The 26,083-nt window shown below is 39.6% G+C and overlaps 1 protein-coding gene across 4 annotated transcripts in view; it reads right to left on the reverse strand.

The window, feature by feature from the left end:
• SLC45A4 (solute carrier family 45 member 4) overlaps positions 1 to 26,083 on the reverse strand; it is an 83,075-nt gene that overhangs the window by 19,073 nt on the left and 37,919 nt on the right. For 3 of the 4 annotated variants that reach the window (XM_058021861.1, XM_058021860.1, XM_058021862.1), the window contains exon 2: positions 14,507 to 15,125. In XM_058021861.1, the coding sequence (XP_057877844.1) occupies positions 14,507 to 14,750 (244 nt within the window). In that variant the 5' untranslated portion in view covers positions 14,751 to 15,125. Of the gene's footprint in view, positions 1 to 14,506; positions 15,126 to 24,535; positions 24,600 to 26,083 lie in introns of those variants that run through there. The other variant, XM_058021864.1, reaches the window with a different exon arrangement.

Below are 26,083 nucleotides of genomic sequence, written 5' to 3' on the forward strand. Positions count from 1 at the left end.
TGCTGAGAATGCCAAACAAGCTTTCCCCATGCTGCAGCAGGAAAATAAGCTGCAGAGAGACCAAGGAAACACAACATTGCCAGGAGCTCCCACCTACTGCTGAGGCTGATTCACTCAACTTTGCCAGATTATCTGTGCTGTCCTTTTTGGCTCTTGGGAAACTTGTTTTTATAACTTTTCTTGCTCTCTCACTTATTAACCAATATTTGGAAATATATCACTTTGACACTAATAAGAAATTTGCATCACAGCATTTAACAAGCTGAAATGGAATATAGATTAAATCTGATGCAACTTCCAGTGTGCTGAACCAGCACTAATAAAAAAATTTCTTTTTAACCAACACTGTTGAGCAGTTTTAAGGGCATATCAGAGGTGTTTACATCAAATAAAAAAGTCAAAACTTTCTTCAGTATTCCAGAAAAACACGGGTGGTGTTCTGTATCACAGAATCACCCAAGGCTGACTTCACAATGTCAGGGTATTTATCCCCAGCCTGGTTAAGCAAGCTGCAGACACAGGACTCGAAGGTCACACACACAACATCAGCATCCATTTCCCTTCACTACAAAGTGTCTAAATGTATGCAGGCCCACGGATGAGTGCAGCAGTCAATAAGCTGTTTCAGCACACTGATCCTTCCCTTGCCCTCATGGGATGTAATTGAAAGGCAGCAGTGGCCGTGCTGCCCCACTTGGGCTCGGGCATTACGTAACGCTGCAGCACTTCCCGCTCCTCTGGCTGCAAGATTACACATCAATTACTGTGACATGTGTTGCCTGAAGAGATGCAGCATCCCAGTTTATCCAAAGCTCAATAGGGGTTTTCGTCACTGTTTCTAGAATATTGATAAATTTATAAACACAGGACTTTGGCTTGAATTCCTCAAAAATTCCCCAACCCGAGAGGTTCCTAGACACACACAGAAAATCCTTCAGCAACCTGTTCTGGTAATCAACAGTGGAGCTTTTGTTGCAGTGATTAACACATTAATACCCTAGAATATGACCATCTACTTACATGGCTGAGTCAAATCCCAACCAAAAACTCGTGTTAACCCTTAGCTGTAACTCCAAGGAGAGTCAAACCTCAACTGCTAACTCTGGGTCTTTAACCCAAACTGAAGCAGCCCTCCCACCTCCTAAAAAAATCTGGTCAACAAACAACTTTTCACCTTAAGAACAAGTTTTTAATTAAAATCATACTGGCTTAAGGGAGACCTATTCGATATGGGGCTGCCCAGCAGCACCATGAGGCAGCAGTAGGTGCAGTCTGTGCCCTCCTTGCTCTGGTGCTGTTCTGCTCCACAGGGCAAGGAGTTTGTGCCCAAAGGAAGCCTTGAGTGCCATTCCACACTGCTCCACCCCGACCTCAAGGGTAGCTGAAAGCCTGATTGACATAACTAAGCAAGGACAAGATGAACAGCAGGGCTGGGACTTGCTCTGACCAAGACTTTTAAACCACCATTGTAGCAAACACTGGGCTAGAAGGCATCAACAAGATATTAATTCCTATCCACTGCAGCAGAACTTTCCCCTGATGTGTCTATTCCACTCCACCAACTCCCAAGCCCTAGGGAATCATAAAGGATCTGGCTCACCCTGCCAAACAAATGACTGGCATATACATAGTCCAGCATGGCATCTGCTCAGTGTATCCAGGAACAGAACTTGAAAAAGGAAGGCAAGCAGACTTGAGGGTAGCCAAAAAAGTATTTTTGTTGTTGAGCGGGCAGCCAGAGTCCGGTCAGCACAATATTTGTGCCCTTGAATTGCAAGCAGCAAAGAAAACAGTTCATTTCCAGCCTCAAGAGTAAAATGCAAGGAGCTTGTCACTGCATATTGATAAAAATCATTCTTTCCTTCCCCAGTTTTTAGACTTGACTACATGCTTGGAAGTCACATGAAAACATTGACTTAAGGAGGTGTTTTTTGACCTGTGTAGCCCTGCCAACACCATCTGAGAACCTTTTTCTTCCTGGGGATTAGTGACCAGACAGTTGATCTTTACATTTCAGCTGGGATCACATTTTCATAGCCCTTTTAAGGGTCAGAAGGTGGTGCAGGCAGCTCCTTCTACAATTACCCTGGTTGACCCAACAGAAAAAAATGTAATACCTAATAAATGTTATAGCTACCCAATATACACTTCATATTCCAAAAGCCATTTTCCCCCTCAAATTGCCAGAAAAGAAAAAAGCTGAATTGATCCTACCTACACTCCTTAGCCCATTGACATCATGCAGTCTCAAAGTGCTTTACTTCCCTTTTCAATACTCAAAGCCTCACAAAAAAGCACCATTCTCATGACAGGCTTACAAAAAGTGCATTGTTAATTGTTACCATGCTGAAAAATCAACCTTCTGGACTTTCTAAAAGCTTTTGGACCACAGGTTTGTTTATAACAGGAATAAACACTCTGTCTGGGATCATGTTGGTCAAAACTGTGCTACTGGGAAGCTCTACCAGAAAGTCAGCAGAGAGTGGTAACACAGCATCTGCTTTTAAATTATTTGCTATTTTAAAAGTGTTGCTGAATTATACGAATGAATACATAAAGAAACACGCTGATTCTTCTAACTCATTATTCATTGTTTGCTTTAAAAAAAACCAAACCCAAACAGGCAAATTTTGCAAATAACCTATCCTAATCCCCTAAAGAGAAACTGCATTCCTCTATGCAGTTGCCTTTATTGAGGTTAATTCCTCATGTGGCTACATCAAGCGGAACAGAAATCCTATTAGTGCTTTCCCCGTTTGCTGCAACAAATGAACAGCGTGTTGGAGTTTGCAGGCACAGTTTTCCATGTACACTACTCCAGGAAAAACAGTGCACTTCACCACAGGCTGAACAACCTCTAGATATAAGCATGAGGACTATCAGACAGAGAGTTTTAATCAACTGAGGATTTTCCCTGCCAAAAAATGTGGGTTTTCTCTGTAGCTATTCATGCCACCAACCACCTGCCTTGTGGTAAAGCATTACAGAAACCCATCCTCTCAGATGAAATTCTGGGGCTGATTAAAGACACTCTTGGTGTTTATGGAACCTGCCTCAAACTTTCAAACTTTCCTAACCTGCATGTTTTGGCTTGAACATTAACTTACGTGAAACACGTTCTATACATGTACAGGGGAGATTTAAAAGCAGAGCTGCTTTCAAATTGAAGTCTGCTAAATTCTAGTTAATAAACCCCTTGATCTTAGAATTTTGGGCTTGCAGGGTCACACTACAGGCTTGCTCTCATAGGAAATTTTGGTAACTAGAGCAGAGTCTCAGGCATCACTCCAAATAACTCACTCACTGTGTCCCAGAGAAGTGGCTCCCCACCCTCACTCAGCTCTTTAAAAATTATACAACTGCATTTATACGTGATGGATAATGAGATCCATGGAGTCCCTTTGCACCAAATAACAGGAATTGATAGTCTGAAATAAAATGTAATAACACAAGATGAATATGACTTCTTACTGCAGACCCTTAAATGTGATCTTTACTCACATGTATTATGTTGCCCAATCAGTGAAGCTACACGTGGAAAGATAAATTTACCAATAAAACCTGAAGTTAAACAAGCAGAGCACACCAGCACAAATGACATCAAACTCTTCCTTTCCAAATGTGCAAATTATGAGAGTTAGACCTTGCTGGGGAGGAAGCAAAACAGAACTCTATTCCAACAATTAGACAAGTGTCTTTATATATTATGAAAACCAGTTTTCTTTTATATCACTCTGCATGTTATATTTTCTTGCCATTTAATCTTACAAAAGAATGGAACAAGTTATAGATATATTATATATATTATATATGATTATATATGTTATATATATATGTTATTTATACATATATACAAGTTCTACATAAGTTACAGGTGTAGCAACACAGCATTATTCAGCCATCCAACAAAGACCTTGAATAATTTTTAAGATTCAAACCTAAATAATTTGCAAGATTTGCAAGATTTGGCAATCCTTTCATACCTGACAAAGTTGTACCAAACTCTTCTTCTGAATGTTACAGCTTAAAAACATTTGAAAACTTATTTTAAACACATTTGCCACATTAATAGGGTAGGAATACACAGTGCAGAAAAATAACCCCTGGCACACGCTGACTCTCTCCAGACCGATGGAGTCCCTGGCACAAAATTTGACGCATGACTTTGAGTACCTCAGAGAAGGGGGAGCACTTGGTGCACTATTGCTTAATTAAATTACAGAGAAAGAACCACCCTCAGCCTTTTATCTGATTACATAATTTTATTTTCTCATGCCAACCTCAGATATTGTGAAGGCTCCCCCGTGCACTTCCTGAGCTTCCCCACAGTTACACAGTGAGACCATACTGGGGGGACCCAGGAAGTCTTTGAGGAAGGGAAGTCAACCCTGCTGCTCATCACAGGCCCAGCCATGAGCTCTGAGGCATCAGCCAGTTTGGGCTTGAAAACTCTGTTTCTGGCATAACTCTGTTGCTTTCAACAGCAAGAAAAGGAAATAATTTCTCTTTTAATTTCATACAGATGACAAAGTTTCCTTCTGCTCTTATTTAAGGTCAGTATTAAGTAAGCTTTACTTGCTTTGTGTTGGAGGGTAGGTTTAGATTGGATATCAGGAAAAAATTCTACCTGTGAGGCCCTGGCACAGGTTGCCCAGAGAAGCTGGGGCTGCCCCATCCCTGGAAATGTCCACGGCCAGGTTGGACAGAGCTCTGAGCACCCTGGTTTATAGTGGAAGGTTCTCTGCCCATGGCAGGGGGATGGAACTGGATGGTTTTGAAGGTTCCTTGCAGCCCAAGCCATTCTATGATTCTATTTTACAAAGGCATTAATACAAGGAATACCCAAACCCTTTTTTCTAAAGCAGCACATGTAGTGCAAAACCACTACTAAGGTGATAAACTGACACCAAAGTCTAGCAACCAGAAATTTATTCCTTTAAAGTTTTGCAGAATAATGACTTAAGGGGAGGAAAAAAGAGCACAGCAAACTGCCTCTGCTCTTCTTTTCTGCTGCAGCTTGGAAGAAAAGAGCAGATCAGATATTTCAGTGACATCCAATTGCTGCACAAATTGTTTAAATTGCAGCTGAGTATGATAAACAATCAGTTTGAAGTCACCTGATGCAGTCCATGTAAGACAGCAGGTATGCCTGTAATGACTCTTCCTTGCCAGAAAATGTCTGGCTTGGTAGGACACTGACTCTGACTTTCCATATCAGGCAAAGAAAACATAATGAATACCACAACTGTCTCCACTACAACTAATTAACCCCAGTAAACAATCATTCATCTGAATACCCGAGACACTTTGGTTTAAATTCATGAAGATTCTTCCCCGAGTGCCCAAGTTTAATACTAATTTTAGAATATGTAATTTAATATTTATTTTCCTGCCACCTACATGAACTCTTAAAGGCATGAACTTGATCTTTACTCTCCAAAGAAATACTTTACTTTCCAGAAGTGTCCAGATATAACTTTTGTAAGAGGTATTAAAACACTTCCAGATCAAGAGCTCATTTAAAGCAGGATATTTTTGGAATTTGCAGATTATCCTGGGGGGTGGGGGGTTGGGTAAGCTCAATTCTGATAGACTAAATTATTGAAAGACTATTGTTTACAGAGCAGCACAACTGATAAAAGCAGGAAATTCATGTTTTTATACAGCTAATACAGAGAACACATAGAAAATGATCAAGATCTGTTTATCACTTAAGCCAGAAAGAACAGACACTGGGATTCAGGGGAGAATAGAAATTCAAGGTGAAGATAATCTGAGCAGAAGTTATACAAAATTTATGGGCATAATAAAAGCAATTGCACAGCCTCATGATGTGACACCTGCCAGACACAAAGCTTATACCAAGGACAGAACCAGGCCACTGCAGGGACTGAGCCTTTCTGTTCACCCTTCCCTGTACCAGCACCTCCATGGGGAAAAGCATTCTTGCTCTGGAAGTGTGTTAAGACATTTTTGAGCCAAGTGTGGAAGCTCTCTCCTCACATGGAGCACTCCAAAAAGTCTGGAAAGATGGCACCTAACTTTGCTGTAGAAAACTGTAGCCCAGCAGTCACCATTCCCTAAAAATAATAGAAGCTAGATTCAAATTCTGCAGTTTACATGCTCTGTATCTACTACCCTGGAAAAAAATTCACCTAGAGGCTCCAACTGAAGAGCACCAAATGTTAACAGAGTTGTGTTCATCTGTTTCTGGATAAATCTGCATCTGTGCTGCTCTGCAGCTAGCTACTCAAGACTTCAGGGAGAGGAAGATGTTTATGGAGTTACATGAGCTACAGGAGATTTATCCAAACCAATGCAGACAAATCCATAACATGCATTTTCCCTATTTAGTTAAATGGACTTGTATTAAATATTATCAAACTGAATCAGTAGCACAAAACATTTCCAATAATTTCTTGCAAAACAGCCTGCAGGAAGTGTATCTGAAACCTCTTCAGCTGTTGTTTGGTGAAAAGAGGATGATTAAATGGGGTCCCAGAGGGCCATCACAACAGAAAGACTCTTGCAAGATCTTGCAACAAGCACACAGGAGACTGAGGGGAACTGAGCTCAGGGGGCTGCAGCTCTGACAATCCCATATTAAAACATTACAAGAGTTGGCCTGCTAACAGTCTTTTCATTGCAAAAGTGCTTTAATCCTATTTCCTTGAAAAGTAAGACTCCTGTTCACTAACAAGTTCCCAGCTACTCCCTTTTTATAACCTCTCAGTCCACATTGAACAGAAACCCACTGAAGTAAACTGGGATTGCCAGTTCCAGTGCTGGGAATCCAAATCTCAGTTGTGCATCTGCAAGTCTCTGCCACCAGAACCCAATCCAAGAGCTAAAAGGTTTCTTTTTACAGTAAAGAACAGGCAATTGCCTGCTGGAAAACTGCCCTGGTGGCAATTACTTTGTAATAAAGGAGCATGGAAGCACTATCATGTTTCACCTGTTATTGCTATGGCAAAGTTACCTCTTGGTCAGAGCTGAGGGTCAAACTCAAATTCTGAGCAGAAAAATTCATGCAGGTACATGCAAGGCTTCTCCTGAGTTTTTGTTCCAGATGAGGATGTTTAGACAGAAGTACAAAGAGATGTTGGGCATGTAGTGAAAAGCAGATTAAGAGAAAGGGTTTAGGCTGAGAAAGATGTTGCATAAATGTGTGTTTAAAACCACTCAATTTTAGTGCATTTCCAGGAGGTCAAAGTCTGTCCCTACTTCTCTCATCTTTTTCTCACTACTCACAGGAAATCTTAGTAAAAATCCAGGGATCCTCCAGTTCCTTAATTCCCATCTGTGCCCATTTCTACTCTAGAACTGCTCATAAAAGCAGCAGAAAGTCTTGTCTTGAGTCTCACAACAAGGTGGGGCTGGAATGTGTGAGAGGAAAGAATTTCAAGTTAGCTTGGTGACCCAGTGATAAGAGAAACATAAAACCCTGTTTACAATAGACTGAAATAAGAATTTAATGCTATTAGCTGATATGAATATTTTGTTAAAAAGTTCTTTAATTTAATAAGGTCCCATACCCAGTTCAGCACTAAACTTCCAGTTAGTTAGTTAGTTAGTAAGTGAACAGTTTTTATTTTTGTGCTGTACTAGATCTTTGAGCAGGAGAAAAGGAATTTGGAAAAGAGAGGGAACAGAGATCTCAAAGTACACAAAAGTCAAGACAAACAGTTCAGCCTCTCCTAACCCTTGGCTACTCCAGATAAAAGGTAGGAAGCATGCTGGAAATATCTACAGGTAGGAAGAAGCAGCTACCTAAGGATAGAGACATACATTTCCTTCTTCGAGAGTGATTTTTTTTGGAGGATTCAAGCTCTTCTGACAAATCACATACCAAAATGTCTATTGCTGAAGGAAAAGAGAGGATTTGAAGAACAGAGGTGACAATGAATTAAAAAATTGCTTTTAAACCTCCATCCCTTGCTGACAGCATGCATTTTCACACAGTTTGCTTTACCTGCACTATGCTGCTTCTATCAGCCCACAGTTTTCTGTTCATATTTCTTGTGTCATATACTGGTCACTTGCTCTATCCTCAGACCACACAAACTCTAAAAGTGAAAACTTCTGAGGATTCAAAGAGTGTTCACTCAACAGATTTTACTGTGAACACTTTATGCTAGGGGGGGGAAACCCAAACCACATTAACATTCCCTCAGCACACAATTAAAAGCTCAAGGAATTATGAAGCTTATTTTAGAAGTAGCTTCTCCAGTGAGCCTTATTCAGCCAAAAAAAAAGGGAACAAAAAGTTATCTACTGGTAAGTAGCAATAGGAAACATATTTCATGCTATGGGAGAAGCCTGTGAAGGTATTTGCACTTCTCTCTCCTAGAAAGGCTTTTCATCCAAACTCACAGTCTGTAGGACCCTAGAGCCAGCAGGAATCCTCACATTACCCAGCTGAAAATCTGCCATGTGTTATCAGTGGCGCCTCTGAATGCCAGATTCAGTGTTACTTAAAGAAAAACAGAACATTGATATAAAAAATGCTGTAAAGAACAGCTCTTGCACAACTGCCAAACTGCATGGCATTTGCCTTCATATGGAAATAAAGCACATGCTCCTAACTGCCCCCAGGATTAAAAATCTTAACAGTTCCACAGCCTCTTTCTTTTAAAAGGGCTTTAAAAATATCTTCAGCCCAACCTTCCACTAAGGCTATCTGTGTTCAAAATCTGGGCTGCTATTGCTTTGAGGTCAAAAGATATTTTATGTAAGAGTGATACATGATATGAAAGCCTGTTTGCTTGTTAGTTTAAAAAAAGTACAGTAAAATTAGTCTTACACAACCCCTTAGTGGGCATAAAATTAGTCAATAAGTAAGAAAAGATGGGTGGGGAAGTTTTATAGAGCAATTAACATGTGCCTCAGGCACAGTATTTGCAGTCACATACATTCCACTACAGGAGATGTGAATACAAACTTTACAGGATCTTACAGACTAACTGAAGCTAACAAGGCTGGAAAAAGGATTGAATTGTCTCTTATTCCAGGTTTTCTGGATCCACTGTATGTTCAGTTCTTGCCCTCAGGTTAGGTGTGTTACAGCCCTCTCTTGGGACAGGTCAGCTCTTAAGCCATTAATTCTTCCAAAGAGCAACTGAGATCCTGCAGTTCACTCTCAGCATCAAATGCAGCCATGCCTGGGAGCAGGGATGCAGCTGGACTGAACAGGAATTTAACTCTGGGAGTAAAAGGCCAGGTTAGAGCAACTCAGTTTCTTCCTGGTAAGACAAGGTAAGGTAGGACACAGCTGAAATGGAAGATGAAGCTTTGCAGAAAGGCAGTTAAAAATACATAACCTTAATGTAACCTCTGGCAGAGATGAGGAATAAACTCAACTCCTGGAGCTGAGCTGAAATAGACTCAGTGCTGCTTTGTGCTGAAGAGCTTCCTCCATCTGCACGAGGCTTTCCAGCCACTCAGCTCTTTTTCATTTCAATTACAGGCAGCCTCTAACAGCCCAGGCAACCCTTTGCTCCCTTCTTCCCCAAGAAATCTTTCAGGTTTTTAGATTCCCTTTGATCTCAGGCTTAGCCTTAGGAAGGCTATCCTCTTCCACAGGAATTGAGTCAGCAACTGATACCTTAATTCCTTTGAAGAAACAGACCTGGAAGCCAATTCATCTGTAACATTTCATGCTTGGTTTCTAAATACAACTCCATAATCTCCCTTTACCTACAAGCATTCTTCTCAGGCAGGTATCAACATACATTTCAATGGAGAGTCACTACAGCAAACTAAAATAATTCACTCTGTACTATTGAATCTCTTCTGCATAATGAGTTCTCAGCTACCACAGAGATTTCTCAAAATCAGCAGTTTGAATTATTGCTTAGCACACTTTTTCCATACTGGCAATTTCACATGAACTAGATTTCAGGACCCTTTATGCACAGTCTGCTAAGCTTTAGGCTGGATGAATTTTGAATGTTAGACAATTTCTTTTTTAATGAGATATTATATATATCTGCTTTAGCTGTAAAATAACAGCCCAAACTCCTGAACAGCTTTCCAATGTATATGAAACTAGAGCAACTACAGCATTTTGCTGATTTGAAATAATCTAATGAGAGAAATCATTTCCAAACAAAAATAATCTATAATATTCTGCTCTGTGTAGCTCAGCCTTTCTTTTTAATAAAATCTAATAATTAGCAGTGACATATACAATTTCCAGAAATTCTATTTTTCAGTGGCCTAAAAACAACGCTGATGATCAGGGTTAAGCTAAAAATGACCAACTTCAATATTTAATAGTAGACTAGCCAATGTTTACTACAGGAACCCATTAACTCTCACAGTAAAACAAAGTGATGCCATCACAGAGAGGCACTCAGATATGAAATGCATAAAAACACCCAGCTATTCCTGCAGCATACCAGACAAACATCCCTAAATTTAAGTGACATTATAAAGGTAAGTAGCACATGTAAACTCATTTTCCTTATGTTTCCTTCTGAAACTATGTAAATGTACATAGATACTTTTAAAGAGCACCAGTGTAATATATTTAATTGATGCAGGGAAATGAGGAACAGCTCTGGTGCTGACAGTCACTTCTGGGTCTATTAACTATTCATAAAAAACTCAATAGCATTGAAAGAGCCTTTGAAGCAACAGTAAAGGCTTGACAAAGCTTTTATCATATTAAATACAAAATGTGAATTCATGTTTACAGCCACCACTACTCATTACTCAGACAGTGAGTTTTTCATGCTGAAAGCAGCAGCCACCCCAAGTCACAAAATACAGATTTTAATTTTTTTTTCTTCCATAGTTCTAATGAAAAAGGTACAGAGATCTTATCTTTCAGAAGAACTAAAATGGATTTACATCTTGTATTAAAACCAAAATTTTATTTGAATTAAAGTAGAAATAATCTGAAATTGCCAAGTTATGTATTTATTAATGGTTTGGAGTGTTTTTAACAGAAAAATGTATTGTGATTTCACTGAGTAAGTCTCTTCAAAAAGCAGTTTCTCCAAGTTTACATCACACCAGTCTTTGGTTTCTCCTCCTTTTACTTTTATTCCTGCAAAATCCCATGCAAAATAAATTTATCATGTATCCAAATCTTCCATGAACTTATGAACTGGGATGATTTTAGAGACTTAATCCTTAGAAGCCAAGTTTAATGATGGAAGAAAATACACTATCATTTATAACAATAGCAGGGATTTTAATTCCCTCTCACAGATAAGCAGCATTAAGTACCAGATGTTTCAGAAGACAAAGGCCTCATCCTGCTCCTATGGAATTTGTAGTTTCTGTGCAGGGGAAGCAAACAGCAGTGTTAATAGTCAAGAATAACATGAGTCACTCAGTTTCTCAAAATCCTTGGACCCATGAACAAGTAAAACTTAAGTTCTGAAGGTGCTGAAAGCTTATTTTCTAGTAAAATTTAACACTGGCTGGTAGAAACTGCTTATTGAACAGGTCCCAAAAGAGTTAATGTAGATTTTTTGAGGTTATAACTTCTGCAAGTGTCAACTAATATAATTTCATCTGGACTCTGACTAGAATTCTCATATTTGGCATTTTTTTACATTGTTTGAATTCTCAACAAGTTCACTGCCTCACTTTGAATTCTTAAGCTGCAAATACTAAGACACCAAAGAGCAAGCTGTAATTAAAAAAAACATGTAATATATTCTTGGCTTGTACTTGTTGCTAGGCTACTAAAGCCCAGCTATGACTACAAGGCTGTCAGAGATTTGGAGCTGCATTTCTGACACAGCAATGTCACATCAATTATAGCAATAAAGACAGTGATTAAGGTCAGAAATTAGAGTTTCTTTCAGTGGGGTGCAGTAATTTGGGTGCTTCAGCACCTTTCCAATTCACAGTATGCATTGAGTCAAGCAGTTTTCACTGATGCTTTCAAGTTCTCTTGTTGAAATTTCAGAACTTCAGGAAACTTAAACACAATGAGTTCAACCACCACTGAACTGGAAAGGGACCATCCAAGTGACCATCTCCTTCAGCTGATAACATCTTGTGGGTTACAGAACAAGTAGGACAGGTTGGGCATCTGCCAAATCATAACTACACCTCTGATCCAGGGTACTCAAACTGCAAAGAAAGTCAAATACTTGCAAGCAGAAAGTGTGGAACACCATATTAATGTGGCTAAGGTTTTCATGGTGATATCTGATAAGAATATCAGATTATTTCAGTGATCAAAGTTTTCCCAGGTACAGAAAAGCACAAGCACACAGTGAAAAGTTTAATTGTTAATATTCAACACATTCTGTAAAGAGTCATCTTTTTTTGGATACCCAAGAGGCCTCTTGTTCTTCAGTGTATTATAAGCAAAATTGGTTGGGTCACTGCACTTCCCCAAGTGCCAATTCTCAAATATAGTTTCTCAAGTCAATTTAATCTCACAGAAACTGATCTTTGCTTTTACCAAAACAAGAAGCAAAGGGAATATTACATCAGTTCAACAGCTATATTGCAACCCCCTCCAGTGAGGAATAAATATAGTTCCTGCTGAGGCAGACAGATGTTGAGGTTGATAAAGGTAAACAGAGCCATGTAAGAGGTAATTAACAAAGAGGCCAGACAAGTCACCCATGAATAACTTAACCCTTCAGTGAATCCAACATTGTTTTTAGCCCTGCTGAGGGCACAGAATACAAGCAGAAATATTTCAATTAGCTCCCAAAGCACTGACATTTGTAACTGCTACCTCCATTTCTGATCTCTGTGGCTTGGAACATCACTGCTGCATCCCCACAGACTTTGACAATGTGCAGCTTTGTCGATTTGCAGCTTTTCTAGAAATGGGAGCCCTCTTCTTCCCTTCCCCCAAATCCCAATGTCATTTTGATCACTGGAGTTAGGGAAGGAAGGGAAGAGATATTTTTCAATTATCTGGAGGAAACAGCTAGAAAAGCTCACAAAAGAAATGTAAACTGGAAGACAGGTCAGTAATTAGGAGGATGGTTTATTTACACTGTCTGACCTTACCCTATGGTAAGGTAAAATCAGCTTAGCCAGCCATACATTTTAATCATCCAAATGCCAGCACAAACAAAGCAAACAAAAATGTACAGGTCACTTACAAAACCAGGGATCTTCCCCATGCAAAGCAGGATGCAAGTTTTTGAGTTTATGGTAGACAGTTATTGAATCAATGCTGCCAGTAAAAGGGACTGAAGTCTCTAAATCTCAATTTACCCAGAAGGTAAAACCTCAGAACAATTTATGAACATTACAAACATTCCTAGATGAAGCTGCATGTGTTTTATTTAGCAAGTCATGTTGATCAGAAAAGCTCTTTTTTGGAGGTTTTAGAATCTGTTTTAACTATGCAAACAACAGATTCATGAAGACCATCTGATGAGCTCTGAAAATTAACATTTTCAGGAACACATAGAGGCTTCACTCTTCAGCATCTCCCATGGCACTAACTGTACTGATTATTCACTCAAACCAGCTAGCAATTTAATATGAAAACACATTTTTAACTGCAGTGAGACTGCATGAAAGGACTTGTACATCACATGCTCACAAGATGAATCTAAAATGCCTTTTTCTCATGTCAAACAAACAAAACCCCCCATGTGATTAACTCAAGATGCTAACCTCGAAATTTTTAAACAATGTTGTAAATGGTATTCATTGAACATTATTATTTAGTTGGTTGAGTGTTTCTGTTTGGCCACAGCTGAGCAAGCTGCAAGGCACACCTGCACAGGTAAGCCAAAGCAAACATAAAATATACAAATATATAACAATTGTACAGTGCACACACATGGTTGGTTTACTCCCCACTCAGTCTGGCATTTCCATTCTGTGTCATGTAATATTTTCTGATATATGATTGACCACTTTCTGTATTTGATAAAGGCAGTATCAGATACTCTTAATAATGTAAACAGTTTATTTGAAACCTACTGAAAATACTCACCATGAAATTTAACACTGACTACCCCTATTCTAAACCACACCATTCACCCCATTATCATCTAAGGCTATTGGTAGCAGAGTTTATTCATGTGTATTCACATGCTGTTAACTGCAGATTAATCACACAAAATAAGACTCTCTAGTGGTTAGAAATAAATGCAGCAATTCACTGGAAAAAACAATTTATCTAACTGTTTAGATATTGCAAAGTACTGTAACCTGAAGCATTTCTCCATAAATTAAAAAAATGCTTCACTGCAATCCTTTATAGCCTAACATTGTTTCTAGTTTCTAGGACACTTACCTTGTAGTAGAGAATTTTAGAATTAAATCAGGTTACATTTTTTACAGAGGGAAACAATATTAGACAGAAGATGAATGAATGTAGAAATCCTTCCCACTTTAACATAATCACACAGCTGAATCTCTGCTACAGGCACTAAGGAAAAAACCAAAATCCTTTTTACCTTGTGTACCTTTAGCTGGCGGATGCATCTTCCCTCTTTGCCTGGCTTCAATCAACGCAAATAAACATAGAAAGCTTTGACTCACAGAAATGAGAATTACTTACCAATTTGTAACAATACAGGTGTTACCAAAGCTGTCTCCATGGCATAACAAAATTCCCTGCCAAACATTACTGCACCATGCATCACCCACAGGCGTATCGGTATCCGGTCTATGGATCCTTCACTAATGGTCTCCTCCCTACTCTCATTCTCCTTGGTTTCTGCTTTCTGAAGCTGTGCCACAGGTAGATCTTGAACTTGCATAGATTCCGAGTCAGCATTCTGAGGAGCCATTTTCATTACCATAAAAAATATATATCTTTGTTATATCTATATAAATAATACTACCATAACTCCACAAACAAGTTAGGGTGTCTTCTCTTTCAGCTTCTGTTCCTCAGGCAAGTAATGCTTATATTCCTCTTGTACAAACAGGTATCTTGCAACTTCTTGTAGAGATACGAGACATCAAGAATGAAAAGCTATTTGGTAAGAATTTCAACATATGGCTTGCTGGTTTACTGTGAGTTAGAGTTAAAAATCCATAATTGCCATTCAGTTAATACCAGTTTCATAATTATTATTGAAGAAGTGCTGAAGTTGTTATTCGTGCTACACAGAGGTGGAAAGGCGACACAAAGAGGTGCTCCACTGTTAATCCCCATCGAGTGGCTGATTAATCTGCAACAAAAAGCAAGCATTTAAAAATTTCAATAGGCTTTTTCAGGATATTGTGTCCCCCCCCTTAACCATATAACCTATTTCCTGCTTCATGCTTTCCATTGTCCTTGCCTAGAGTAGGGTCCTTTATTCCACGTTCCCTCCCACCTCTGCACTTTCCATTGAAAAGCAGTTGTGCCTTGTATTTAAATGATGCTTTACTGTACTCCAGTTCCTCTGGTTTGTGGTCCTACACAAAGCCACAGAAGAATGTCAGGGTACTTGTCCAAGATCCTCAGAGCACAAGAGCACAAGACTAAAATTCTGGGAAATTTAAAGCAGGTTGCATTTCAGAAACAGTATAGGATATTCCAGTTCTATGCCAGGAAGATGATTCATCAATTACCATGGTCACAAACACACATCTCCATTTAGATTTTTGGAACTTACAAGTTACTTTGCAGTAACTGTCACACCATTTTATACTGAAGATATTTCTCAAGGAAGTATGAGCAAAATAAGCCATGATGTATTGATATTTAAATATTTAAACTTTAATGAAGATATACACAGCATATGAATTCATCTTCTTTCTGTACATAAGACCAGACCATCTTACTCCCACATCCTGTGAGGCTGCTGTAATTTGTGAAAGCAGAATGGTACAGTATCTGCCACACTAAAATTATTAAAATATATTCTAAACAGGTAAGACAACTTTCTTCTGTACCTTCCCCTCCTTTGTGGCACAGACAAAATCTAAGCAGATGTACAAATACTGCACCATGCCAATCAAAATGTGTTCAAACACTCAGGAGAAGAAAACAAAGCTTCTTATAAAAAGTAAGATAACATAAAGTTTGTATTAGAAGGATGCATGTTTACATCTCTGCACACAGGGTGACTGAGCTGTGACCCCAGCACAAAACCCCTCAGGGATGGTTCCATGAGTGCTGGCTCTGGCAGCAAAGCTGGCCTCAGCAGAAGTCCCCACTCTGCAATTCCCCATCTCTTCAGTTGTGGCCACAAAAACTCTTTGTGGGCCTGAGCACACACCAGATCATTAAGTAGTGAGCCTAAAACTGAGCCTTAGGAAACAGAGGCCATGGTTGGTGTTTAATCACAAGAGCTGCTCTGTTTCAGTGGGACTGAGACACTGTTCTACTAAAAGTGCATCATGAGAACATCATCTCGAGCACTCCCTCCTGCTGACACCCTCCTCAGAGTTCTTTATTTTATTCTTCCATTCAAAAGCATCTTTTTTGGTACATGTCTTCTTCCAGGCTCCCCAAGATTACTGGAACTCTCACATTTGACCACCTCAACAACAAACTAATGCTAAAATTTTATTTTGAGCTGGACAAACCTTAAAATTACATGAGAAAGTTAAAATAACTTACTGAACTAGAGTATAATTCAAGTTTTAAGTTCAAGGTTTTATCTATAATCATTAAATAGCTCAGAACAAAAAGGACTTGGAAAGCATTTCTCTACCCACTCAGAATTAACAGAAATTAAGATGTAAGTAGTTTATCATAAATGTAAAGTAGTCTGTGTATTAAAAAAACCACATCCACCTTACATAACACGAATTCTGAGAGAGTAAAGCCTACAAAATACATGTTCTGGAGTAGGAGCAATTATTTTAATTACAGACTAGTCATGAAATGTTTAACTGCTGGCAGACTCAGGCATCACGACATTCAGTAGAATTTGAAAGGATACATGTGAGCCCTTATTATCCAAACCTCAGCAGAACATCTATGTTGCATTACAGTCTAAGGGTCATGGATTCCTCTCCTGCACAGTCTGGTTTAAAGTTTTAAAGAGTCTCTTCTGTTTTCTCACTCCTGATTTCCCCTCCTGTGAAGGGTTTAATTTCCTTTGCCTAAACACCTTCTGCCATATGCAGTTCCAGGGTGAGGCACTGAGGAAGGCAGCTCATCATTCCAGAATGTTCTGTGCTGCACTGGGGCAGCCTGCACATGGCAAGGAGGATGACACCAAGCCAGGAGCATTTGTTCTGGGAAAGGACAAAGAGGCAGGACAAAAGCAGATATCTGAGATTTAGCCCATTTGAGCAAGGCTCTTTAGGGATGACTGAAAAAGTTATTTCTGAAGTGGAAGATGATGGGGAATGATCAGATAATTTAAGAGCCAGGAATAATGGGTGGTAGATGGAGGTAGACTTTGAAGCTGTAATTGACACAGATAAGAACAGCACATTTTAAACATGCCAGAAAAAGCAGTTACAGTGTTCAAGTGCAATAGGAGGAGGCACAATGGACAGGTTTTATCTAAAAGAACAGAGAATTACTGTTCCATTATGTCAATTTTGTGGTAAGCACAACGCTAGACTTCCTGCAGCACTTTCATCTGACTCCAAGTGCACGTCTAATACAAGAGCCAGAGAATAACAAGAGCCTCTCAGAAAGGTCTTCAGTTCTTTCCTAAGCCCTGCTCAGTTGTGTTCATGTTCATTTTAGACTGATATATATTCTGCTTCTTTTTTTCCAAGTTCATTTTGAATTTGGCAAGATTGAATACTGGCATTCTTTCTTCTCAACGAGGGAGAGAAATTCATTTACCTGATGGAAGTAAATATAACAGAGGCTTTTATGCAGCAAAGAACTCCAAAGTAAATGGCACCTGAAGAGAAGCTGGATTAAAATACCAGTGCAGAATTCTCTGATGTCTGCATCCAGCACTAATTGTTTTTCATGGCTGGTTTTCAAGGGTATTTTCATAACTAACAACAAATAAAGCAGAAAAAGGAAGAATTTCATCCATGGGAAAAGATTCCTGTTGGGCATTGTACACAGGTTGGGTGTGAAGAGAACTTTAGATACAGAAATATTTCTGATCTTGCCGAGTGTTTATGGGAGGAGGGGACTGATGACACTGGCTCTTTGTCAGCTAAATTGCACATATTTTACTCTGACCTTTGGCCATGTTTTAGCAATGACAAAAACATATAAAGCAATAGTTAATATTCCAACAAAACAGGTGAGTAATATAGTCCAAAACCTAATCTGTAAGCAAAATTTTATAAAGCTTCTCAAATTGCTTCCAATCTTATCTTTGTTATACTTTTACTACCTACCTTCCACTGAGGCATAATACAACTGTGTCAAACACAAAACATGTTACAGGCTTGACAAATGAGTAATCCTCAAACAGGAACTCTTCACAGACAGAGCCTGTAAACCATCAAAGAACCAAAGGAAAATTGCTGCCTTTCCTCAGGGTTTGCCACAGAAGAGCAAGTGTTATATAGGTCATATCTGTAGCCCACAAAATTTCATGGTTTTCTTTTCCCTAGGGAGCACTGTGATGCTTAGGATGCACAAAGAGCTCATGCTACATAATTATCCAACATGATGCCTCGGGCAAATGACTTCTATCACACATCTCAATGTGTTTTTCAGTTCAGGACTTGGGGGTTTGACAAGCAGTGTTCCTGCATTTGTGATGCCACCATCTGGAGGTCTGGTAGCACACCCATCAATACCAAAATAAAATGAGGTTAACAGTGATCCTGCCCAAACTGTTTAAGATTGAACTATTTTTAATGCATGTTTCCAGATCTCTCTTGCTAACAAGGAATTGGAATGCACTGTTTGACAAGTAACTAGAATTTCTGAACCAGTGCCAAAGCATATGACTGTGAGCTGTGGAGTACACAGCACGTTTCAGGTAATCACAAATGTATTTTTCTGAGCTGTAATAAAGCTGGCAAGTAGAAAACAGTGAAATGGGCCCAACTGGATTCCAGGAGAAGATTTCAAATCTTTCAGGTGGTTTTCTTCCTATAAAGCCATTGGGCATTTCCTCAGGCATTTATTGGAGTAAGAAACAATCTCAGAAGAGATGGTGTGCACTAATTATAAAAACCAAAGACAATGACAAAAATAAGCACAGCCTATGAAAAACTGGAATGAGCAAACTGAAAACGATGGAAACACTTCTGCCCAAGCACTATTGAATATCTAAGGAAAGAAGGAGAGGACTGAACCGAGATAAAATACCCCTTATCTCATCCTCTTCTTTGAAGTTTATTGCATTAACTTCCAGTCATTCATGTAGTTATCTCCTGCCTTCAAGATCTGCCCCTTCCATTATCATGAGTTTCTTTTACATGCAAGGGTACAGACTGACCAAAGCTGTCTCAAATCATGAAGAGCTGCATTCAGTTTTGCTCACAGGAATTATTTTCTAATGATGTTGGAAATAAACTAATTCAAAGATTCTACAGTTTAAATTAATTTTATCTTCTTGATGAGGAGAGGAAGGATGAAGAGACACCTTGAGCCATCACTGCATACAATGACTTTTCATTGTTTATCACTACCTTCCCAAGGGAAAATAGCTAAGAATCAATTAATCAGTTATTACAGAATTTAAATAGGTTTTAATAATTCTGGTCACAGTTGTCATCATCACATTAAGACATGTCAGTGATTCATTCTGCTCAACACATCAAAAAGCCCCAAACAACAAAAAACCCCAAGTAGCTGTACTTCATGAAATTTTCAAATATTTACTTGGAAAAAAAGAGTAAGACTGCAGAAGCTGCCAGTCTAATAGGAGAGGATTTGCATTCCTCCCCAGAGCCTTACAACTCACCCTCCTCCAATGCTTCAATGAGTGCATCCCACAGACATCCACACTATCTCACCTGTGAATCATATCAGATTGACAAGCCTGTAAGTGCCCAGTCATTCCATTTATTTATCAAATACTTTTCTGCCAAGTTGGTTTATGTTCAGGTTTTCAAGTAATCTGGCCATATCTTGAAGAGTTATCTAGATTGATTTAAGTTTAGCTTCAATATTAGCATTAGAAAGAAAGGTATTCTGAGTTTATCTGTCTTTTCTTTAGGCTGCATAAGTGTTTGGCTGAGCACTTCCACCACCATGTAGCAGACAAACTTCACTTATTATTCCTTCCACAATTCAATGTGAAGTGCACAATGGGTTCTGCTTTGGCATCTGACTGGCTTGTGAAAGGACAAATCATTTGGGCTTGTACCTTTGCAAGAGTAAAATAGATTTTGTCCAAATACAATTGCTGGTGTTTTGAGTTCAAATGCTCTGTGCTCCACCACACCAACAGACAAAGAGAATGCTGCTGTAAAAGAGCAGTTCTTAAAGGCAAGACTAACCTTCAATCCCTCTGCAAGCACGGCTGCACCACTTTACAAAGCCTTGTCCATTCTCAAAATACATTAAAAACTACTCTGTAAGATCAGGCAACTGATTTTGTAAAGAAATATGACATAAAATACATCACCTGCTTACACTCTAGATTTCTCCTTCACTTGGAGCTGGTACAAACAAGTGCTTCCTCTAGGAGCACCATTCTGCTCTTCCTTTTCTTTGCCCCTTGTTCCTCACTCCCACTGCTTCCTGTGCAGCCACACAGCAGCACGGCAGTGAACCAGACACTGTAACTGATCCAGGCTGAAAACAAAGCTGACAAAAACATGTCCAAGCAGCTAAAGAAATCCTTTCTGAAATCCTGTGGGCTGCAGGGATCCACACCACAGTAACAGGGAGGGAAGTGTCCCTTTAGGCAGCAATACCCAAAGCCAGGGTGAAATTGCAGCTCACAGAGGAAAGGAGCTGTTGGAGGGTCCCTGAGGCTACAAGGTCAAAAAGCAAACTCATCTGCCCAGCTCCAGACACCTGCTGAGCAGGAGGATCCTCAGACATGCTGGCAGACCTCTCTTGTATTCCCCTTGTACTGGCCAGATGCAAGGCAGAACAGCACTGGCTTGGCCAGCAGGCAGCTGTTTTCTCCCTGGCAGTTCTGTGGCTCTGTTGCTAATAATTAGCTGCTGTTTATAGTAACAGAACTGGTGACAAGGGATGTTTTTTTGGCCCATGTCAATACTGAAGTGTTCAGTCACTGCACTAGGAAGAAAAACATTTAGAACACATACCTGGAAGTTTTGGCCCAGCTGCATAAATGTGCTCAGCTGCCCTACTCGAAGTTCAGAGGAAGGATTTTATCCTTCTGTGATCTGATGAAGTTGTTCCAGCATAAAAGTGTAGACAAACTCTGTGACTTTCTATATAGGTGAGTCATAAGGCCTTTGGTTCAAAAGGGCAGCAATTATAGGCAGGGAGTTGTTTCAATTCTCTTTAAGACTTCTGTCAGCTAAATGCAAACATTGAAAGCTTTGTAGCTACTACTTTCTAAAAACAGAACTGTATTAACCCTATCAGAGGGGGAAGACTACACTTGTTCAGGAATATTTTTTTAAAAAATCAATTATATTATGTATTACTTAACTACATTTCCATATATGAGCTGTGTTACCTCCAGATTCTGAAAGCCAATCTCTCACTTTAAAACAGTCTTACATTACCCTGGACTGGCCTGTTGTGAATCACAAAACCCTGCCAAAGGAAAAAGGTTAAGGCTAACTGGGTGCAATAAAGAACCACGTTTGACATGTCCTAACATCTAATTCATCATTTAGGTAATCAAAGGCATTGAAACACAACAGCATAAACCAGCTTCTTCCACAAGGACATCTTGCCCAAACAATCCTATGACTAATACTGACTGCAGGTCAGATTCTTAGCAAGTTCATCCTGAAACCTGAGATTTGAAAAAAAGAAAAAAAAGAAAAAAAAAAAAAAAAAAAAAAAAAAAGAAAGAGAAAAGAGCCACTGGAAACCAGCACAGTGCGTTTGCATCATGACCTACTTTTGAAGCTACCACACAATTTAGGCCACAGAAGCAAGGTCTGGGCAGGGGTAAGTCATTCTGCAGCACGTTGTGAATTAAAACAATATGCAGCAATCTACCTCACACAGAGAAACAGCATTTTTCCCACTTCTTCCAACACAAACTTTTGTCTGCCTTCAGGACTCCTCACACTCTAAGTCAGTTGATGTCTCTTAAAACCTTGCTGTTTAAGCCAAAACATGATGTTTCTAATACAAATTCATCTGAGAGAAGCAGATGATGCTGGCAGCTTTTCTACTCTTAACACTGAACATCTGACATCCTCTACTCCCCCAACAAATAAATATCCAAACCACAACTCAAAACATAAAAGGAAGGGTGTGAACAGCTTGATTTTAGAAGGGTTAATGAAGACTTGTATACATACCTTTCCTCGGTATGTATACAAAATTCCAGAAATTATTTATTAAAGCCTGAAAGGCTTACAAACTCCAGTCCTGCCTAAGTTAAATCTTCCATAGGGTTTCCTGCTCCCTTCTTTCCACAAAGCATGGCCTTGACTAGAACCCCCTTGGCTTTCTTGGGACCCTCTTTCCACCCCTCACACTTACTCAGCAAATGACCAAGAGGAAGATTCTGGCTCGTGCTGGAAGAGGTGGTGCTGCAGTCACAGATGGCAATCTGGGCAGGACAAACTCCCCAGGTGGGAATTTTCCTGCCTGGACACGTGAGGAGGAATAGAAAGCTCAAGAGCTAAGGTGGAGAGGTGAAGGTGCTTGTGACATTAGGGAGAACAGCTTTGTAAGACAGCTCTATTTCATCATTATTTGTATTTTGGGGGCCAAGATAATTTCTCCATTCATTACTGGGAAAAATAAGTAGGAAATCATGGGTCTTTATGCAATTACTGCAACATTTCTGGGAAGCCATCTTTTTAAGAGAGATCCAGAATTTAATGTGAGACAGACTTTATTCAGTGGATTGGATATTATACTGCTCCCTAAGGGCACAGCCTGTTACTAATATTAGATCAGATTACATTGTTAAATCACGGCTGCTGCTGTTTTTAGTAGGAAATAGTTCATTTTGTTAAACTGGAGAGGTGTCATTATCTGATTTAACTTGTATTTTGATTTACTGATATGTAAAAAAGTCATATATACTCACATTATCTTCATGTTTATTAATACAGACACATGAAACAAGTAAACAGCTAAGGGAGAATGTGCATAAATAGCAGTGAGAAGCCTTCAGAGCTAATGGAAAACCTAACAGCTGAGACCAGGGCTGCTGGGAAGAAAACAAGCACTAAGAAGCAGTTTCACAGCACAGCAAACACATAGGCATGCCTGATTTGTGATGGCTGCATCTCCAGCTAGCAGGTTCTACACCCAAAATTAAGTAAAAGGCAAGACAGCAAGCACTAAGAGCTTTCTAAACCAAAAGCTAGCAACCAAGTCACCACAAAAGCACAGAACTCAAAACCTCATGGGGACAGAGATCACTCAGGCCAGTGTGCAAACATGGTGTTATGGGCTGACACTGCTGCAAGGCAGTAAGAAAATTCACTGATTTGGTCAGATAAGCACAAACTTCACTCTGGCCTGAGCTAAAGCTATGGTCCAGCTTGGAATGTCCTATTAAAAGATCTTCAAGTTTTTAAACCATGTTGACCCCAAATGTTATCTCCCATCAGAATTAAACAGATTTGTTCCCTCTGTCTCTGTGAAGTAGAACAACAGAAGAAAACAAAATTAAGGCTATCATCAGCAAACATCTTAATACATAACCAAGTGGATTAACTGCACCAATCCCACCTTCCTGCAGAAGGAAGGGCAATGTCTAACCCAGCAGGGCTGGCGGTGCCAGAATAATCCTACTGGGACATTGTTCCCAGTAGCATTTTTTTGCAAGTTCTTTCAACCAAGGCTGTCCTCACAACTGCAGTGGGAAAAATGGAATTCACCAGAGCAACCTTTGCTGATTTTCCAGAATAAGAAATACTTTCTATAATAGGTTGAGACTAGAGTTTATCATGAATATTCATCCATTAAAAAAGTCAAGCCAGGACTGATTACTTAGACTGTATCTGCAAAGTTAGACATCCCTTGCAGATACTACTGTGAAAAGCACATTATTTCCACATACTGGCATTTAAACTAATCACATTCACTGCCTGAAAATTCACAGGCTGGTTTCTTCAGGCTGCAAATACTTCAGAAACCCAAATACTGACAGAATATGTATTAGACAATTACAGAAGCTATTCAATAGATCAAGACAAAAAAAGAGCACAGTGTAGATCTTCATAAGCCGACTTCCTCTAGCATATCATTAATGTCTGCAAAGTCTAATTCATTGGAATTATCTTCAATTACCAGTCCCTAAACGCATTACCATCATTCAATCTCAGAAAACTCTGTTAAAGGAAGCTTTTGAAAACATCCCCAGAATTTTGTTCACCCTCCAACAAAGAGGGAGAAGTCAGGTTTTGACCGGATTTTAGTAACTCTGAGGAAATATTTACTCCCTCAGAGAAAAACCAAAACAACTCAGAAGAGGGTTTCTCACATTTCAGATTCTCCAAAGGGTTTGTAAACAAGTACATATAACTGGTTATATCATCTTGCACTAAGTGCTCTCATTTTGCCGTGTTTGAGTGGACTCACAGATCAAAGGGGAACCTCATCACCGTGACTGCTTGGTAAAGAAACCAGCATTTACAGCCTAACCTGCAGTCTGAGCCCACACCGACTCATCTCGATTGCTGCAAATTGTCTCCTGTCAGCACAAGGGAGAGAGATTCCTTCTCTTCCCCATGCAAGCTTTGCCGAGATTCCCTCCATCTGAGCCAAGGAAAATACTCCAACACCCCCTGATGAAGTATTAAATGGAACTCATCACTTCAGTACTGAAAGAAAGGAATAAAAGGTGTTTAGAGATAACATTTATTTCTTTCTTACTTCCTGGCACCGAAAGAATTCCACCTCCTCCTAAATCTGCTGCAAAGGGTGTGGTAAAGAGCTGCTTTCCACCCCTCTGGCCCCACATCTGCAATGCACGAGGTGGTGCTAACAGAGGAAACTGCAGGTTCAGGGTGCAGCACCTTCGGTAAACATCTCCAGCGCCTCCCTTTAGCAGCACAAATAATTACAAACAAACGTGGAGAAAGCACACTCCATAAAAAGGATTGCTGGAGCACTTGAGCAGATCCCTGCTCCAGTTTTTGAGGCTGTCCCAAATACCAGTGTGACAGACGTGTTTATGTACACTGCCATGAAGTGGAGCTATTTGATTTCGTTTCTCAATTATTTAAATAAACATTTGAACTGACCTAGCAGTGATGCACAGCCTGTATATTTTAAGTAAGGTGTAAGATTACAAAACAAGACAAACAAAATTAATAATTTCCTCTTAACCCAAATAATTATTAAAACTTAAAATCAGAGAATTACTGTTTGGTCAATAATATGGAAAAATCAGCACTTTAAAGGGTTGCATCACCACACTGATTTCAGACCTTATTTACAGCATTTAGGATCAATACAGTAAGAATTTCCACAACCAGTACTTTTAACAAAGAAGGGAACCCACACCACAAAAGAGTTACACTGTAGGAGACAGAAATACAGGTAATAAACAGACGGTATTTAGGCCAAGTTACAACCCATCCATTTTAGTGCAAATAAAATGCTTTAGATAGCTGGTTTATAAGCAGCCCCAGAGAAAGCTGATGGTCACATTTAAGAGCAGCTTGATCAGGACATTTTGATGTTGGACCATGAACAAATGCTATTTTAGAATGTGTTTTGCCAAGCTCTAACCCTGTTAGAACTGTCAGGATAAGATATTTACTGACATGTACACTAAAATAATAAGAGGTTACAAGTGCTTGGCAGTTGGACTCGATACATGAAGACCAGCTAGCAGGGCAATATTTAGAGGACACAAACCTCTTCCATTTGTGACTCTGGAGAACTATGAAATACTTGGCAAAGGCTTGCCAGAATTTGGCATTTTTACCTAATTTGGGAATGACTGTCAGCTGTTCTCCTCTTAGAGGATGCACAAGCTCCAGCCTCCATGCCACTTCAACAGCAGACAGACATCTGGACACTCTGGGGTGAGACCTGCAGCACTCCTGCACACAGAAGTGTTTGTACCCTGCTGTCACATCAGTGCCATCACTGTAGAGGTTCCTGCAGGTGGAAATATTTGAAAGCAAACCCAACAGCCAGTGTAGGCTTAGCCCTGTCACAGTCTGACAATTCAGTCATGCT

This window comes from Melospiza georgiana, chromosome 1 (assembly GCF_028018845.1).
Source record: "Melospiza georgiana isolate bMelGeo1 chromosome 1, bMelGeo1.pri, whole genome shotgun sequence".
Taxonomy (NCBI): domain Eukaryota; kingdom Metazoa; phylum Chordata; class Aves; order Passeriformes; family Passerellidae; genus Melospiza; species Melospiza georgiana.